Source organism: Mytilus trossulus, chromosome 3, assembly GCF_036588685.1.
Source record: "Mytilus trossulus isolate FHL-02 chromosome 3, PNRI_Mtr1.1.1.hap1, whole genome shotgun sequence".
Taxonomy (NCBI): Eukaryota; Metazoa; Mollusca; class Bivalvia; order Mytilida; family Mytilidae; genus Mytilus; species Mytilus trossulus.
In genome coordinates, this window is record NC_086375.1 from 9,396,637 (window position 1) to 9,415,311 (window position 18,675).

The following is an 18,675-nucleotide window of genomic DNA, read 5'->3' on the forward strand; positions in this document are numbered from 1 at the left end:
GGAGAAGACTTATTTCAAATGGCAATCAATATTTGGCATCAGCACCACTGTTTAAATGGCTTGGGTGGATGAAACAGATTTGATGCATCAATGCTTCAAAAATAAATTCTGTTCATATCTCAGACAAAAAATTAAAGAATTGCCTGAAATAACAAATATTGTTTAAGGCTAAATAAAAGTGATTTTAAGTCTGATAAATTCTGTTGTGTCCAGTGAATAACCAAGTTCTTCAATAATGCTTTGATTCTTTTAATTCTAATCATTTTGTAATCTTTTATTGTATATTAGGTAATCTAAACATTTGTGAATTTAATAATAGTTAAGTGGAGATCACACTATTTGTTATCTGGTTTATATGTATGCTTTATCGTATCTTAATAGTTGTTATTCACTTAATACATAAATGCTATTTAATTTTGAAACAAAATACATGTATTCATAATATAAAGGTCCCATTAAAAAGTCCAAAATTAAGCAGTGTCTTCTAAGAAAATATCTATCATTGTTCTTGATAAAGGCTGTAGATTTTTTAAATAAATTTTAACTGTGCATAATTATTAACACTTGGCATGACTGTTTTTTTTGTTTTGTTATTATGTATATGTGTCTGCATATTTGTTTGGTGAATTTTGTTTCAAATGTGGTGTTCAAAACTAGGAATTATCACAATATGATACATTTGATATAAGACTGATATTTGTGTTAAGAAAATTGAATACTTCACATTTTTATTGTATGTTTAATTTGTATCAATGTAGCATAAAGTTTAATTTAATGAAATTTTATGCATGTCTTATTATGTAAGAAACAGTAGCAAAACTAATGGGTAATGGTATGTCTTGGTCATATTCATAAGTGAGGCAAATAAGTTTCACCAATCAATTAAATAAAATTATAAGACTGGGTAATTACATTAATAGTAATTTTCTAAAAAGATTGTTGTCATTTGAATATTACACACCTTACTAGAATTTTATGAATGAAATGTACTGACATACGCAGTAGAATCCATGTGTCATTTAGGATGACTTTACAATAAAAACAGTTTATGTGTTTCGTAAATTGTTTTCACATGATCTTTGTTATTCCTTTTGATATTTGTGAACATCATCTTCAATATTTTCCAGAAGTTAAAAACTACTATCCATGATATTGATAATTTTGATCTGCCAAATACACACATTGCTTTTTGCTATTGTTTACTTATCCACTGGATTTGTATTTTAGTAACTATAAAAAAATTCTACATTACCATCTAAATATTTTTATTATACAACTGTAAATAAAATTGTTTATAATAAAAATTTGTGTAATGTAACTAGGATTCTAATAATAAGTTTGACAGCAAGTGTGCGATCCAAAAAATTTCCAATTTTGCCAACACTCTAACATTGACATAATTTGACATTGTTGGGCAGTTATGCTAGAATCTTTGATAGTTACAGTTATAATTTTGTTTCTTAGTCAAATTTGTTTTGCAGACTTTTGAGAGCCTGATTTTACTTCAAGTATTTTATTGTTTTGAAAATATATAAAAAGTTTTTAAAATTGTTTGAAAATATCTTTTGAAGTTAGAATTATTGTAGCTGTGCACTTAAAGAAGTCAACTTTTGTCTTTTCTAATAAATGATAACTAAATACATTGTAGTAAACATTACGATCATTATATGTCAGTAGTATTTTAAAAGACAAATGTATCTACTAGCTAATGAGCATCAGTTAATGATCTTGTCTGCATTGATTCAACTTAAAACTATTGTCTGATCGGTTGTTAGGTGGAATTTTTGAAAATTCTAAAACATTTAAAAAAATTCTTATTTAATATTTCGTGGAAGGGCAGACTAAAATGTTCAGTGGTTGAAGATTAGAAACCCTTATTATCACACACAAAAAAAAATTTTTTTTTTGAAGATTTCCATCATCCAACTTAAAAGACTGTCTTCAAGTACTATTAGTGCAAAAATAGCTATTCAAACACACCTACTCTGTGTTTGTGATTTATAAGAAAGGTATTTCACTTGAACCATATATTTCATCATTTCGTACTGTGATTTTTTTTATGTTATAAAGTCAACCTGTAGCTTTGATATATAAAAATGATAGAATCTGAAGCGAGATGATACAATAAATATTCTTGCTTTGTACGTTTTAATGACAAAATATACACCTCAAACACGCCCTAACAAAATAGGTGCACTCGATTTTCTCTTTTTGATACAATTGTTACCCATTTTTTTGATTTTTTTCTTGAGTCACATAATGGAAGGGCAAACACGAAAATTACTGAACTAATTGATATGTTCTCCGTCCTTGGTAAAAAAAAAATTAAAATCGGAGGTTATGCATTTTTTAAATCCAACTTGATAGATACCCATGTCGTCGACTTGATATCTAATTGTTCTGCATTACTATGTAATAGATAAATCGAAAACTTATGCAAAGGTGTTTTTAAAATAAAACACTTCGTAATTTGGAATAAAATTGTCGTTTTATTTGTTTCTTTTAACTTTTATATTTTTTGTTACTATAGTATACATTACAGAAAGCATTTATCGCCTTCTCTAACAAAGAGCTTCGATTTTTTTGTCAATTAACTGGGTTTCCGCTTGAGTTCATCTATAGACAGCAGTTTTAGGATAAACTCATAAATGAAGTGTCCAGTGAAGGTCATTGATCCACTAAAAATATGTAAACACTTAAAAGAGGGACGAAAGATACCAAAGGGACAGTCAAACTCATAAATTTAAAATAAACTGACAACACCAAGGCTAAAAATGAAAAAGACAAACAGACAATAATAGTACACATGACACAACATAGAAAACTAAAGAATAAACAACACTTAATATATGTGTTTTCGCAAAAAATAATGAGAAGCCGTTGATTTTCTTGTAAAGCAAAGTTTGAAAACATGTCAAATTTGTCACATTTGGGAATTTGTGCAATTTAAATTAAAACCATGACGTCATGAGTTTCAAAATATACATATGTCGTTATTCTATAACGTTTGGAAATACTTTTTTCTCTGCATTATATTCCGAATGATTTTAGGAGGGCCAAGTGGATAAGTTGCAAATGGATTTGATGATATTTAGACAAGGACAAATAGGGTCTGAATATTTTATCTTTTACATACATATTTTGTAATAATTCACGATTTCTCACAATCAGAAAAGTTTCAAACAGTATTGAACAATAGCCGATACTTAAAACAAGAGTGCACACGCTGAAATGTATCACTTTCTTTACTAATCATTGATGTTATGTTGATAGTTCCAAATATATAGCTTTATTACAACTGTCACATAAACTTAACATAAACCAAAAACACTAAACATTGACCAATGCACCATGAAAATGAGGCCAATGTCAGTTGAACCATGCCAGACAGACATGTACAGCATACAATTCTTCCATATTTACATATAGTTGACATATTGCTTTGAGTTTAAGAAAAACAGACCAAAACAAACAAAACTTAACACTGACCAATGAATTGTAAAAATGAGGTCAAGGTCAAATAAAACCTGCGCGACTGACACATAGATCATAAAATATATCCACACATATAGTTGACCTATTGCATATAGTATTAGAAAAAGATCAAAAGTCAAAAACTTTACTATAACCACTGAACCATGAAAATGAGGTCAAGGTGAGATGACACCTGCCAGTTGGACATTTGCACCTAACAGTCCTTCTATACACCAAATATACAAGACCTATTGCATACAGTATCTGAGATATGGACTTGACCACCAAAACTTACCTTTGTTCACTTATACATGAAATGAGGTCAAGGTCAAGTGAAAACTGACTGACATGCATGTAGACCTTGCAAGGTATGCACATATAATATATAGTTATCCTATTACTTATACATTTGTAATAAGAGAGAATTTAACATTACAAAAAATCTTAACTTTTTTTTTAAGTAGTCACTGAACCATGAAAATGAGGTCAAGAACATTGGACAGACGGAAACTTCGTAACATGAGGCATTTATATACATTTATATACAAAGTATGGAGTATCCAGGTCTTCCACCCTCTAAAATATAAAGCTTTTAAGAAGTTATCTAACGCCGCCGCCCCCGGATCACTTTCCCTATGTCGAGCTTTCTGCGACCAAAGTCGCAGGCTCGACAAAAAGCTATGCTATAATGATGTTTAACCCAGCCCAATGTTTGCGCCCGTCCCCAGTCAGGAAATTCTGGCCTTTTTTAGTCTTGTATTATTTTTTAATTTTAGTTTCTTGTGTACAATTTGGAGTTTAGTATGGCGTTCATTATCACTGAACTAGTATATATATTTGTTTAGGGGCCAGCTGAAGGACGCCTCCGGGTGCGGGACTTTCTCGCTACATTGAAGACCTGTTGGTGACCTTCTGCTGCTGTCTTTTCTATGGTCGGGTTGTTGTCTCTTTGACACATTCCCCATTTCCATTCTCAATTTTATTTAGCACATGTAAATGCTATACATTTGAACTACTTCATCCCTTGTCATACACTCATCCCTTATCCTACACTTAGAATTGAGAATGGAAATGGGGATTGTGTCAAATAGACAACAACCCGACCATGCATGGAATAAAAAACAGCAGAAAGTCACCAACAGGTCTTCAACGCAGCGATAAACTCTCGCACCCGGAGGCGTCCTTCAGCTGGCCACTAAACAAATTTAGATACTAGTTCAGTGATAATGAACGCCATACTAAACTCCAAATTGTACACAAGGAACTAAAATTAAAAATAATACATGACTAACACAGGCCAGAGGCTCCTGACTTGGGACAGGCGCAAAAATGCGGCGGGGTTAAAGTTCTTTTCTGTATATCTGTTTGGTCACACTGATGGGTGATTAGAAATCCGTAACAATAATATAACAACAATCATCCTAATCACGCACATCTTCGAATAGACAATGCAATTGAAACGTAAGCTCCGCCCGATCAGTCGAAATAACGTCAATAATATATTTGTCAAAAATGTAAACAAATGCTTGAATATGATAAATATTGTTAATGGAAAACAGCTTACGATAGATTGCGAGCATCAGAACCTGATTAAGAGTAATAAGAAAAATAATAACATTTTTATGGAATACCTTCATAACTATTTACACCACTGGGTCGATGCCACTGCTGGTGGACGTTTCGTCCCCGAGGGTAACACCAGCCCAGTAAGCAACACTTCGGTGTTGACATGAATATCAATAATGTGGTCATTTTTACAAATTTCCTGTTAATAAAACTTTGATTTTTTCGAAAAACTAAGGATTTTCTTATCCCAGGCATAAATTACCTTAGCCGTATTTGGCACAACTTTTTTGGAATTTTGGATCCTCAATGCTCTTCAACTTTTTACTTGTTTGGCTTAATAAATATTTTGATATGAGCGTCACTGATGAGTCTTATGTAAACGAAACGTGCATCTGGCGTACTAAATTATAATCCTGGTACCTTTGATAACTATAGATTCATCACTCCTTACACAGTAAACCTCAAACACTAGTCCATTTTAAAAAAAGATTTGAAAAAATATTTGTTGTACAAATAATAGGGTGAATTAATTACATGCATATATTTTTTTATATAAATTAGACCGTTGGTTTTCTCGTTTGAGTGGTTTTACACTAGTAATTTTGGGGTCCTTTATAGCTTGTTGTTCGGTGTGAGCCAGGCTCCGTGTTGAAGACCGTACATTGAACTATAATGGTTTACTTTTATAAATTGTTATTTGGATGGAGAGTTGTCTCGTTTGCACTCACACCACATCTTCCTATATCGATATATGTTGAATAGTCTTGAAAAGTATTAAAAGAAATAACCAATATTGTTTAGAATTTTATATTGGACAGGATAAAGTAAAATTACTATTAAACTGGACTCCTAAGAAAATTCAAAACCGCCGTATTCCTGCATGGCGCAGGCACGTTCTTGTGTAGGAGGTAGAAAATGGTGGATTTAATCTGGTTTTAAAGTAGCTAAGCCTCGCTCTTGTATATCAGTCATATCAATTCCATTATATTTACAACGGGACCAGTCCATCTGTGTGAACAAAGCAAACAGACATAATAGGTAAAAATGTCTACAATAGGGATATAACAGTCCACATTGTGTTCTTATCTTAATTATTATGAAAACACACAAATATGTAACAAAGAGTCACAAAGTTTTCCAACAAGAAGGACTCTTAGTTATCAAGATATGGCAAAGATGAAAATGAATTTATTAATATCGATTTATTCATGTAAAGTTTCTTTATCTCAATCGTCATGAGCTGTTAGAAAGCTGGAATGCGATTGGCAAGTGTTGGGTTACAATTCTATAAAAAAGGATAAAGAATAATATTTAAGTGCAATTAAGTTTGCCTCATATATTTACTTACATCTAGCAATTGAAAATGATAATAGGTCGAGAACAAAACTGATGATTTCAGCTTTCTAATTGTGAATTTTAATTTCTATTTAGCAACATCACAGGAGCACTTGCATATGGAGAATACGTCTCCAAATTGATAAGTTATTCCAGAGAATGTATTTCCTTCATAATTCCCTTGATAGCAGCTTACAAGAAGCCATAAAACAAAGGGGTGAAGTTGAAATTATCTCTTTGCAAACTTAACGGAGGCCATGACGAGTTGATTGACAGTTATGGAATATAAGTTTCACAAATGATGACGGCTATGTTCCATGGCGTTGTCAGTTTGTTTCAGATTTATGAGTGTGACTGTCCCTTTGGTATCTTTCGTCCCTCTTTTTTTCCAATTGTTTTTACCACAATCCAATCCTCTTGTCCTTCATGGACGTGATCTACCGAATTAGAGTTATCACCAGATAAGTATTCACATGAGCTACAGGACAGGTGCAACATGTGATCTGATTAACCTTCAGGAGCATCCGAGATCATCCGCCGGTTTTTTGGTGGGGTTCATGTTACGCAGGGTTCAATGTTTGTTGTTGTTTTTAGTATACTGTCTTTTCATGTTTTGCGATTACATTGTCAATTTGTTTTGGTTTTATGAATTTGAATATTAACCCTTTGTTTATATCTTTTGTCTCTTTTTTATGTTAAAATTGAGAATGGAAATGGGGAATGTGTCAAAGAGACAACAACCCGACCTAAATAAAAAAACACAACAGCAGATTGTTGTTGGGTTTTTTTTGTTGTTTCGTTATTTTCCTCTTATATTTGATATTGTTCCCTCGGTTTTAGTTTGTAACCCATATTTGTTTTCTTTCAATTGATTTATGATTAACTACTGTTGCCTTTATTTATGAAAAGTTCGAGGTGTATAAGATTCTACCTTTAAAATTAGAAGCCGTCGATATGAATAATACAAGATTCGTCATTCTGACTGAGGAATCTCACATGTAAACAGAATCAGATATTGATGTCCGAATATAGGAGGATTCTTATTTCCACCTGGTACTTCTAGAAAGTCTAAAAAATGTCATTGAATTTGAAGTTTCAATGGATAGAAATCTCTCATGTGTCATTTTGCATTATAATCAGGTTCAGTATTTCTGTGTATGATAAACAGATGACAATTACGACTTTAAAACACACAATTCAACTGTTATACATTCATCACACAAAGAAAAGCACAACATATATAGTATTTCCTAAAAACAAACAATGGTAAAATAAATATGTGTCTGAACCAAAATAAAAATAAATCCTGCAAGACCGCACATGGGGGACTTGTATTTGAAAGTACAATATAACTGTTATTACCTCATCACACCATGAAAAGCAGAAAACTTATAGAATTTCATCATAAACAACAATGGGAAAGTGGAAATGCGTCTGAAACAAGATTACAAAAAATCCTACACGACTGCACGTGAAGGACTTGTAGTTTAACTTAGTCTTATCAGAGCTTGCAATGTTTAGAATTACAACAATTCTAAACCCAAAGAAAAAATTTTAAAAACGGTTCCGGTTTATGCAATGCAATTCAATCGGTGAAGTAGTTGACCATTCAAATATCAATCAGTTTAAGGAGTGATGGAAATTTTGAATATAAAGTAAAAAAAATCTGGTAGCACCCTTACAATGTTTTACAATGAATCACATAACCGACTTTTGCCAGTTTTGGGTATAAAACATTAATAATTCATCAACTGTTTATTTTCTTTTATTAAAGATCAGTATAAGACAAAATATCACAGCTTACTAATATGATACAAAAACAATATTATTGAGCAAACCACTAACAAGTTTTACAAACTACAAAATAAACACTTGATTAGATAACAAAACATCAAATACCTAATTACAGTGCTTCATTTGAAGTTCTTAAAAAACACCTGGCAGATCTTTGTTAAAGGCTGTTAATTTCTGTGTCATTTGGTCTCTTATGATGAGTTGTCTCATTGGCAATAATACCACATCATTCTCCTTTCTATAATTAAGCAATACTTTGTGATATTCATATATTACTGTTACAATTTTTTTTTAAGACTTTATGATTGTTTTACATATATAACAAGTTAAATCGGACTATATAATAAATTCCATAACAGGTTGTCAAACAACCGATCATCCAAGGACTGTATGGCCAGTCAAGGTCGTTTCAAACTTCCATATATATTGTCAAACATGAGACAATTTCAAAGCAATATTAATCCTTATAGAAGAACTATGGATTGAAATGCAAGTTAACAGACTCAATTTTCTTCCATGTTCACAGTAAAAGTAGGACTAAGTCTTTAAAATTTAATTCTGTAAAATATGTATTTGCATTGCACCTTGGTCTCTGCAAGCAGTTGATTGATGTAACATGTGTAACTGATCATTCCATTTCATAGAAGCTAAAAAATGTTTGACAAAATTTCTCCTTGTAAAATGAGTGTTGTAAAATTTCATACTTTTGGCAAACAGGAAATAGCTGGCTGCAATAATTAAAAAAGTCAAAAGGCTTTGAATGTGTTGTTATGCAAAGCTTATCCCACCTGTAATTGTCAAAATTTCAATAAACAGGCAGAATGTGTCAGCTGGAAGAACAAAAGACAAAGGAATTCCACAGTGCAGTTCAAAACTGCCAAGCTGGTGGCTAAATATATAAAACCATCTGGAGAAATGTTTTCAAAACTTTATAAAAGAGGGACGAAAGACACCAAAGGGACAGTCAAACTCGTAAATCTAAAACAAACTGACAACGCCATGGCTAAAAATGAAAAAGACAAACAGAAAAACAATAGTACACATGACACAACATAGAAAACTAAAGAATAAACAACACAAACCCCACCAAAAACTAGGGGTGATCTCAGGTGCTCCGGAAGGGTAAGCAGATCCTGCTCCACATGCGGCACCCGTCGTGTTGCTTATGTGATTACAAATCCGGTAAATAGTCTAATTCGGTAGGTCAAATTCATGAAAGGGAAGGGGATTGTAGTTACGACGTAAGGAACATATCCGATATCATTTGTGAAACGGTTATTCCATAACGGTCAACCAACTCGTGATGGCGTCCGTAAAATTTACGAAGGGATGATTTCAACTTCACCATTTGGAACTCTTGGTTTAATAGCTTCCTTGTGAGCAGTAACCCTATATCAAGAAAATCATGATAGGAAATGCAAGCACGGGAATATCGTATCAATTGGGAGATATATACCCCGTATGCAGGTGCTGCTGGAATGTTGCTACTTAGAAATGGAAAGTTCACAATTGGAAAGCTGAAATCATCTCTTTTGTCGTAAAGTTTTGTCTGCAACCGACCCTCATTGTCAATTTCTAGATGTAAGTCAAGATATGAAGCCGACTTAACTGCATCTGTAGTATCCTTTATCTCCAATTCGATGGGATAGATGCGATCCACATAGTCACCAAATTTTGAATTGTTTAGTGAAAGAACGTCATCTATATAGCGGAAAGTAGAGTTAAAGGATATTGCTAACTTCTTATCTTTCTTCCTAAGAAGTTCCTTTATGAAGTCAGCCTCATAATAATAAAGAAACAAGTCAGCAAGTAGAGGGGCACAGTTTGTTCCCATTGGGATGCCGACAGTCTGTTGAAAAACACGTCCTCCGAACGTAACAAATATGTTGTCAATCAAGAAATCAAGCATCTTGATAATATAAAGGTCATATTACATATAAAAAAATTCTAAGTAAAAAGTATTTGAAAACAGAAAATAGATGGTGTGTAACAGTTAGAAAAAAATAACACATTACATAATTACATAACAAACCATCACTGTTGTTGACTAAATTTAAGTTATTATGGTCAATATGAACTGCCATAAATGTCAATGAAACAGAATCAGAATGAATCGAGGAACTGCTAACTATTTGAGCAGCTGTTAAGTTCAGTTTTATTTGCAAAAATTTACAAAGGGAATATGTGTTGAATGAAGGGAGGAACTGGTAGACTGAAGGATAAACGAACAAGGTGAATGCTAAAGAGTACAAGATAACATTTTTTTTAATAACTCATTCTTATATATTATTCACAAGTATCAATACAACAGCATACCAGCACAAAATAATGTATACTTGATATAATTAAAAAAAAAATGTTTTAGTGAGATCAAAGTTAAAACATCTATACTGGCATGAAACTAAAAATAGCTAAAAATAACAAAATTATCAACATTCAAGGCATTTATGGATTCATTATGATATCAATTGAAGATAAAGACTAGGTAACATCGCCTGATTGCTAACTGCTTGATCATTAAAATTCAGTTGCAAATATTTCATTTATAGACTAGAATATGGTATTTCTTAATTCCAGATTTTTGTCACTGAATTAAGAATAATATCACTGTCTGGTAAAATTATAGCTCTGCCTATTTATGAGCTGTGATTTAATGTACATACCGGTAATTTTAGAACAATTGTCAATTAAAGAATTCACACATGTGTAATCAAATAATCCCTGATATACATTGAAGCTTAACATAACCTTTACATATGAGAATTGTTGGCTTGAAACTAAGGAAATAAAAATTATAAGCAGTCATGATAATTATGGGTTCATTTTTATATTAAAAAGATATAAAGACTATAATTAAAGGACTGCACGATTGCCTTAGGTTACTTCTTAACATCCAGATGCAAATATTTCATGTGTGAACTAGACTATGCTATTTCTAAAATATAATGTTTTCGTCACTGAATTTTAAAGAATATCATCAATATCTGGTAAAATAATAGCTCTGCCTATTTTTGAGCTGTGATGTAATGTATACACCGGTAATTTAAGTACAATGGTCAATTAAAAAACTTGCACATATAGACACGTTATCCCAAAAATATATTAATGCTGAACATAATCTTTACAAATGAGAATCGTTCCTTAACTAAATGTGTCCTCGATGATTTGTATACTTTCTTGTCCGTGTACTTCACCAATACCTGTAGCAGGTGAACCTAAATGATCTCTTCCAACATACCGTAACTATAATACAATAACAACAATTTTAGTATAATAAGTCCAATGTATATAAGAGACATAAAAGAGGGTCAGATCAGAAAGTGATTCTTTAATTCTGTATTAATTTTTCCAATATTTTTCTCGTCTTCAGTTTATTTGTTCAGAATTCATTCTTTTTTATATTTATGCATCCCTTTACGACCATTATTCTTTATTGCCCATTTTGTTTGTTTTTTGTTTTTTGTGCGTTTTTCTTAGGATCATCCATGCCACCAGCTTATGACCAGTAATATGTAAACAAAAACTGATTTTTTTTATTTTGTATAAAAAACTTCCAACAAGTAAATTATTTTTCATATACAATATATTTGTCTTTTTTTTTTAATTTCTTGTATCATATCAAATATTCTTTTCAGAAGAGAGAAGTTTTTTTATAAACAACTTACCATATAAATAGATAAATATTAAAACCTTACCGTGCATCCAACTAAATTGTAGAACCTTGGAGAGACTAATGTCCATGCTCCCATATTCCTATGTTCTTCCTGACTCCAAAGGAAATCTGAAATGCAATAATAAATATCCTAGTTGTCAAAGTTTCTTGCAGCACTATAGAATATTTTTCCAACTGTTAGCTTGCCAAGATATAACCTTTTGTGCTGATGATGTGTAAATCAACCATCGATCAATCCATCTAACAGTTGGCTATAATAATACTCATAAATGGTATAAAATAGCGGGATGTGGTATGATTGTTAATGAGACAACTATCAATTTGAACTTTTATTTGAACTATTAATCAAAGTTCAAAAAAAAAGTGAATGTGAGCACTTATAGGCAACCATGAGGCCATCAACAAGCAAACATTTCTACCCTTATGCTTAATTTGCCAGAATCTTTACTTAAAAAATCTCCTTGAAAGAAAATGTATTTATCTTCCCTTTTAGACTATTTTACTTTTTTTTTAGTTGAAAATAAAATTATGAGGCCCAATAAAGCAATAATATATAATTTTTTGATGATGCCTATTTTCAACTGTCTTTTTACTTGGTATATAACTTCTATATATCCAAGTTCATAAGTACAAAGTCTTCCAAAGATTAAAAATGACAGCTGAATAATCATTTCTGTATAAATTGTAATAATTAAAACATACCTGTAGCATTAGGATATTTGGTTACTTCTTGTTGAATTTCTCCTGCTGGGAATGGACATAGACTCTATAATGAAAGGCATATAAAAAATAAGTTATCTTAGTAATGAAAAATATCTTCTTTAAATGTATCAAAAACAATACATTGTGTCAATATATGTCCATACAGTGTAGGTCACCATGGCATACTTCCTATATCACATGTACAGGTTCAATTATTAAAAAAATAAGGTAAAAATCCTATCATTGTATATAAACATATTTTTCTTGTTTATTGAATACAAAAATACACGTTTCAATAGATTTTCTAATAACTTGAAATCATGAATTAATTTTTTTTCAAACCATTCAATTCAAATAATAAGTTATGAGGGGTAATTTCATAATTAAACGGACATTAACTATTAATAATAGTCTTCATTATACATACTTCTATTCTCACAAGTGCTACATCATCTTATTTCTTGGAATCCCTTTCCTTGTCCAATGTATAGAAATGTTTACCACTACAGAAAATGACCTTTTTGACCTTGTCACCTTTAACTTTCTTATCCCCAATCACAGGTAAGAATGTTTTTCAGGTAACATATCTTCTAAGGTAGAGGTTGCTGCAGGTAAACGTAAGATTGTTTTAGGAGCTACCACTACCAAAGGTTTTCTGAAGTTCCGGACCACCTGACGTCTGAGAAGATGGAAGTATTGAGAGGGAGTTGTAGCGTTGACAACCTGAAGGTTGACATTGTCTCCGTCTACTTTGTATTCACTACTGTCTGTTGCCTGGAAATAATCATTTAAAAGTTAAATCAGGACAACAAATGACATTGATCAAACCATCCCAATCTTAGATTAATATGTAAGGCTTTTCTACGCAACTGAAAACTGTACATTTCTCGTTAAAATGGAATAATTACTTGGTCAAAACATATTTCTTATAATTTTCAAATTTTCTTTACAAAAACTCAGATGTCCCAAGTTCTCTAGAAATAAATGTACTTGACCTTATGTTATATCCTCTAGAAACCTTTCAATCTTACTTGGTGAGTGTTTATGTCCTGCTCCATCCATACCATGGTATAGTCATATCACCAAGTCACTCTGATATAACTGTTCTACAAACCTTGACCTTTGACATAAATGACCTTGATCTTTTTATATCAACTGTAGAAAACTTTCAATTTTTCATGATGAGTGTTCAGGTCCTGCTTCATCTATACCATGATGTAGTAACATTACTAACTCACTCTAATAAAAAATTTACAAACATTGACCTTGAATAAACATGACCTTGATATTTTGATATTACCTGTAGAAATTTTTCAAATTTACATGATAAGTGTTCAGGTCCTGCTCCTTCCATGACATGTGGAAGTAAGGGCACTAAATCACTCTGTAATACCTTTGCCTTTGACATAAATTACCTTGATCTTTTGATATTACCTGTAGAAACCGTTCAATTTTACGAGATGAGTGTTCAGGTTCTGCTCCATCCATACTTAGTGGTAATAACATCACTAACTCACTCTGTTATACCCTTTTACAAACCTTGACCTTCGACATAAATTACCTTGATCCTTTGACATTACCTGTAGAAATCTTATTTTTACTTGATGAGTGTTCAAGTCCAGTTCCTTCCATGCCATGTGGTAAGGTCATTAAATGACTCTTTAATAACCATTTTACAAACCTTGAATTTTGCCATAAATGACCTTGATATTTTGACATTACCTGTAGAAACCTTTCAATTTTACAAGATGAGTGTTCAGGCCCTGCTCCATCCATACCATGAGGTAATAACATCACTAAGTCGCTCTGTAATAACCATTTTACTGAAATACAATCATTTATTTTAACCATCACGAATCTAGCAATAAGTTTGACTTTCAGTGACCCTTCTTTGTAATAACTGCATACAACATGTATTACATAGAAGTTAGAAATAAACTTATCATAGATTGTGAAGAGTTAATTTTTTAGAGAGGGTCCAATGTCATCAAACAATATTTTTAATCGACCAAAAATCTAAGACCAAAAATTAGTTTGTGATGACTTTGATTTATGGGGAACCACTAGCCATGGGTCAATGCTATTTGGTATGCAGTTGTATAAGCATTGGTATATCTCATTACCATGGAGATTAGTTTAACCCGCCCTCTCAATTATGGTTTATTGACTTTGAAATTTTGCTTAGATTACATGTATTAGTTTGTGTTTAGGTTTGTTCAAAGGGAACTACTTATGAAAAGTCAATGGTATTTGGTATGCAGTTGAATTTACATTAACACTTCTCATTTCCATGGAGATTGTTTAGCCTTGTACCTTCAGTCATGGTTCACTGACTTTGAATATTTGCAAAACTTATATGTAAAAGTGTTGCTATTTTAATTTCAACATATGCATTATAGAAATTGAAAAAAAGTGAGACAGTTTTTTTTATATACATACACTCTCCACTGGCTATATATGTATCTATCATAATCTGTGCTCCATTGAAGAAGTCTCCAAACTGTGCTTCCCATATAATAAGACTTTGAGGGTCATCTATACTCATACCATACTCAAATCCTAACACGGCTTCTTCAGACAGAGAACTGTTGGCTAACTGTAAATAAATAAAGTAAGATTGTTAGGGCGCACCTAATACTCTTACCATATGGAAGTTGAAAACTTTACTACAAGTGTAAGAATTGAAAGAAAACTGAACAGCAAAAAATACCTTCAAGTTAATATGTATGAAGCAAGAATTTCTCAAGTTAAATTTGAAAGAAAAATAAACTGTACATTGTTTGTTAATAGACTCTTGCATAATATCACAATATTTTGATCTTAAAGAACTTCTTATTGAAAGCATTATAAATTGGAATATGTCAAACCCAGTTATTTATGTATAGCTTGCTATAAATAAACAATACCAGGAAGGTGTACCAGTAACAGGTCATTTTATTTCCCTGTAGACATTCCTTTTCCAGAGCACCAATAATGAGAATATTTAGGGGTAAGAATGTGTTTTTGAGTTTCTAAATTTACCTGTGTGCAAACTTTAGTAACCATATAACCTCAAGTTTGCAGAATATTCTATAGAAACACCAAGTAAAATAATAATGGTGCTTTCAAACACCCAAGATATATGTGGATGACCCTGAAAGGTTTTACTGCAATCAAATACAAGATTAATTTCCTACAACTGTCATAATGAAAGGGATATCTGTTCACCTCTCTTTTTGTAAGCAACCAGATTGTACTAAGATTTGGTGGTATTAATCCTTCCAGCAAAACTCTTACTTATAAAAGTAATCGAAGTAAAATGACTTGTTTGATGTCCATATTAAATTTTTTTGTACATGTTATTATGTCAATTTTTTCTCCCTCTTAATCAAGTACATTATTGGTTAAAAATGCAGTTTGCATTTATCATTGTTTTTTATACACAACTATTTTTTGTGTACTCTAAATTACAGAAATAGAGAGAATATGGCCTCATCAGGTGGAGACAATTGCAATCTATGTAACGATGATGATGGAACATCTACAGAAGCTGTCACGTGGTGCACAGAATGTGAGGTGCTCCTATGTACAGGCTGTGAAAAACATCACACAAAATCAAAAGCATCTAAAGACCATAAAACTATGTCGACTAAAGACTACCATAACTTACCAACATTCATGCAAGATATAAGCAGTCAGTGCAGAGACCACAAGAAGAAGTTTGAGCTTTATTGTTCCCTCCATGCCTGTCCCTGCTGTGTACAGTGCATCACTGATAATCACAAAAAATGTCAAGACCTAAAACCGCTGTCAGATATTCTGAAGCAAGTAAAATCATCTGCCTCAGTTCAACTTTTTGAAAAAGATTTAAAGAATGTAAAGGAAAACTTAGAGGAGATCATAAAATATTTGAATAGCCGGATGCACACAAACAATAATCAGAAAACAAAGGCTGCAGAACAAATTCGATCTATGAGGAAGTCCATGGATGATTTCTTAAACAAATTAGAACAAACAATTCTTGATGACCTAGAATTAAAGCATACACAGCTGAAATCTAAGATGAACGCTTTACTGCAACAACTGAAAACACAAGAAAGTCAGATAAACCAATTGCAAAGTGATTTTTCTAAAATGACACAATATTCAACTGAGCTTCAAATGTATGTTGGTCTGAAAGAAATAGAGAAAACTACATCTGAAGCAGCAAAATACATAGATGAATTAAAAAGTGAAGATAATTTTGAGGAAAAGAACTTAGAGGTTACTATTTCATCTGACCTGCAATCAATTTTGCGAGAGGTCAAATCATTCGGTGATATTCATGTCGATACCAGCCAATCCACTCTTCAAATTAAGACGGGGAGAAAAGATCAAGCACAGAACCTAGTTCCAACTGTTCCTACAATTGAAGACGTTAAACCAACAATGATGAGAACTCTGACAAATCCAGACGATCTGAAGTTTACAAGTCCACCTGCCTTAATGATATTACCTGATGGAAAATATTTATTTCTTAATCGCAATTTATTAATTGCAAGTTATCCCCTGCTGCTATTTGGTAATGATGGCATCTTAGAAAGAAAAGTATTCACATTCACAGAATTTCCTTATGGTGTTTGCTATGTCAGAAATAATACAGTGGCTGTCACATTAGGATACACAAACAAGACAGTACTAGTGGATGTAGAAAAGAAAAAAGTTATTCAATCAATTCATCTTTCTCATGAATGTGGTGGAGTAGCTAGTGATGGTAAAATATTGGTCATCACCGGTGCGGAGAAAATTACTATTGTTAATCTGAATGATATGTCTCAAAAAATCTTAGAAGGAGTAGGAGTAACACACATATCATTATTTGGAGGTTATATCTATGGTACCATTTTCAGGGAAAACAAAGTCTGCTGCTTCAAAAGTACTGGAGAACCTGTCTGGACATTTCAACATCAAGATATTGACGGGCCAACAGGAATTACATTAGACAAGAATGGCTTTGTTTATATAGCTTCTTGTAAAAACAACAGTATCGTGGTAGTATCTCCAGGTGGTAAAACCTGTAAGACAATACTAACAGAGGCTGATGGAATCGATTATCCTGTTTATATAGACATAAACAGAGAAACAGGAATGATGATAGTGTCAAGTAAAGTAAAGAAAACAAGTGCTAAGAAGAAAAGTGGTGATCATAACCACACAGCAATTATTTATAAAATCTGAATTGTAAATTTTTAGAGACTTGTATGCAGATGAATGAACTATGCTTCAGAAAAGTGTAATACAGATATACAATTAAAAGTACAAAATGACTTCTAGTGTAAACAAATAGTGTTATTAAAATATCATGTTCATATATTCTGATATAACTTGCTATATGGTCGTTGCTACAAGACAAAAGACTGTGTTTCTAACAAGAAGAACTGGTTCTAACAATTGAAAACAAAAATTCTTAAAATAAACTATAAGGTTTAAGATATAAAAAAAAATCTGTATTCTTATCTTTCATTTTTGCTAATATGCTTTGTCTATATGCTTTTCTGAGTTCCTTTCTCACATATGACATGGCTCTATACTTATACATCCTGCCATTGTGTAATTGAGCTATGGGAAATGTTTGCTCACATATTTGTTTGTTTTTATAGTGATTAAGATATTGATGATAACACAATGTTGACTACTATTTTTTGACATTTTTTCTTATACATGTGTGTTGGTTTGGTTTTTTTCAACAGCATTGTCAATATAATGAAATTTTATGCATCTGTTTTACTAGTGAGACGTTTTTACTACCTAGTTATAAAACCAGGTTTAACCCACCATTCTTTACATAAGATAATGCCTGTACCCAGGAATTTATTAGTAATTGTCAATTCATATGATATATCTTGAGCTTTTGATTTTGCCACTTTATTAGGAACTCTCTGTTTTAAATGTTCCTCAAAGTTTAGTATTTTTGTGATTTTTTTTTTAAATGGTTATATTCTTCGATGATTAATTATTGTTTTTATTGTTAGAAGTGATTGTGTGATAAATTTCTTAGTGATAACAATTACATTGCATAAAAGGGAGACAAGACTTATTTCAGATGGCAATGTTTATTCAGCCTCAGCACCACTACTTTAACAGCTTGGATTGATGAAACAGAATTATTAAGC

At 31.9% G+C, this 18,675-nt stretch overlaps 2 protein-coding genes across 2 annotated transcripts in view; both read right to left on the reverse strand.

Annotated features, from left to right (window-relative positions):
- The window catches only part of LOC134709944 (2-oxoadipate dehydrogenase complex component E1-like), a 90,360-nt gene that overhangs the window by 62,805 nt on the left and 8,880 nt on the right, over positions 1-18,675 (reverse strand). Inside the window, exon 4 of the mRNA XM_063570068.1 lies at positions 12,545-12,608. Coding sequence (XP_063426138.1) covers positions 12,545-12,608 — 64 coding nt within the window. The remainder of the gene's footprint in view (positions 1-12,544; positions 12,609-18,675) is intronic.
- LOC134709348 (2-oxoadipate dehydrogenase complex component E1-like) lies at positions 12,979-15,589 on the reverse strand. The gene is made up of 4 exons (XM_063569517.1): positions 15,566-15,589; positions 14,984-15,140; positions 14,267-14,367; positions 12,979-13,318 (listed from the first exon to the last, which is right to left on the reverse strand). The coding sequence occupies exons 1-4, from the start codon at positions 15,587-15,589 to the stop codon at positions 13,100-13,102; spliced, it is 501 nt and encodes a 166-aa protein (XP_063425587.1). The 3' UTR covers positions 12,979-13,099.

Coding starts and splice junctions, on each gene's coding strand:
- LOC134709348 (XM_063569517.1), bottom strand. CDS start 15,589: ATGGTTACTAAAGTTTGCACACAG. Junction 14,368..14,983: donor ATATATAGCCAGTGGAGAGT/GTATGTATATAA, acceptor ATTGTATTTCAG/TAAAATGGTTATTACAGAGC. Junction 13,319..14,266: donor AAATTGAAAGGTTTCTACAG/GTAATGTCAAAA, acceptor GATTATTTCCAG/GCAACAGACAGTAGTGAATA.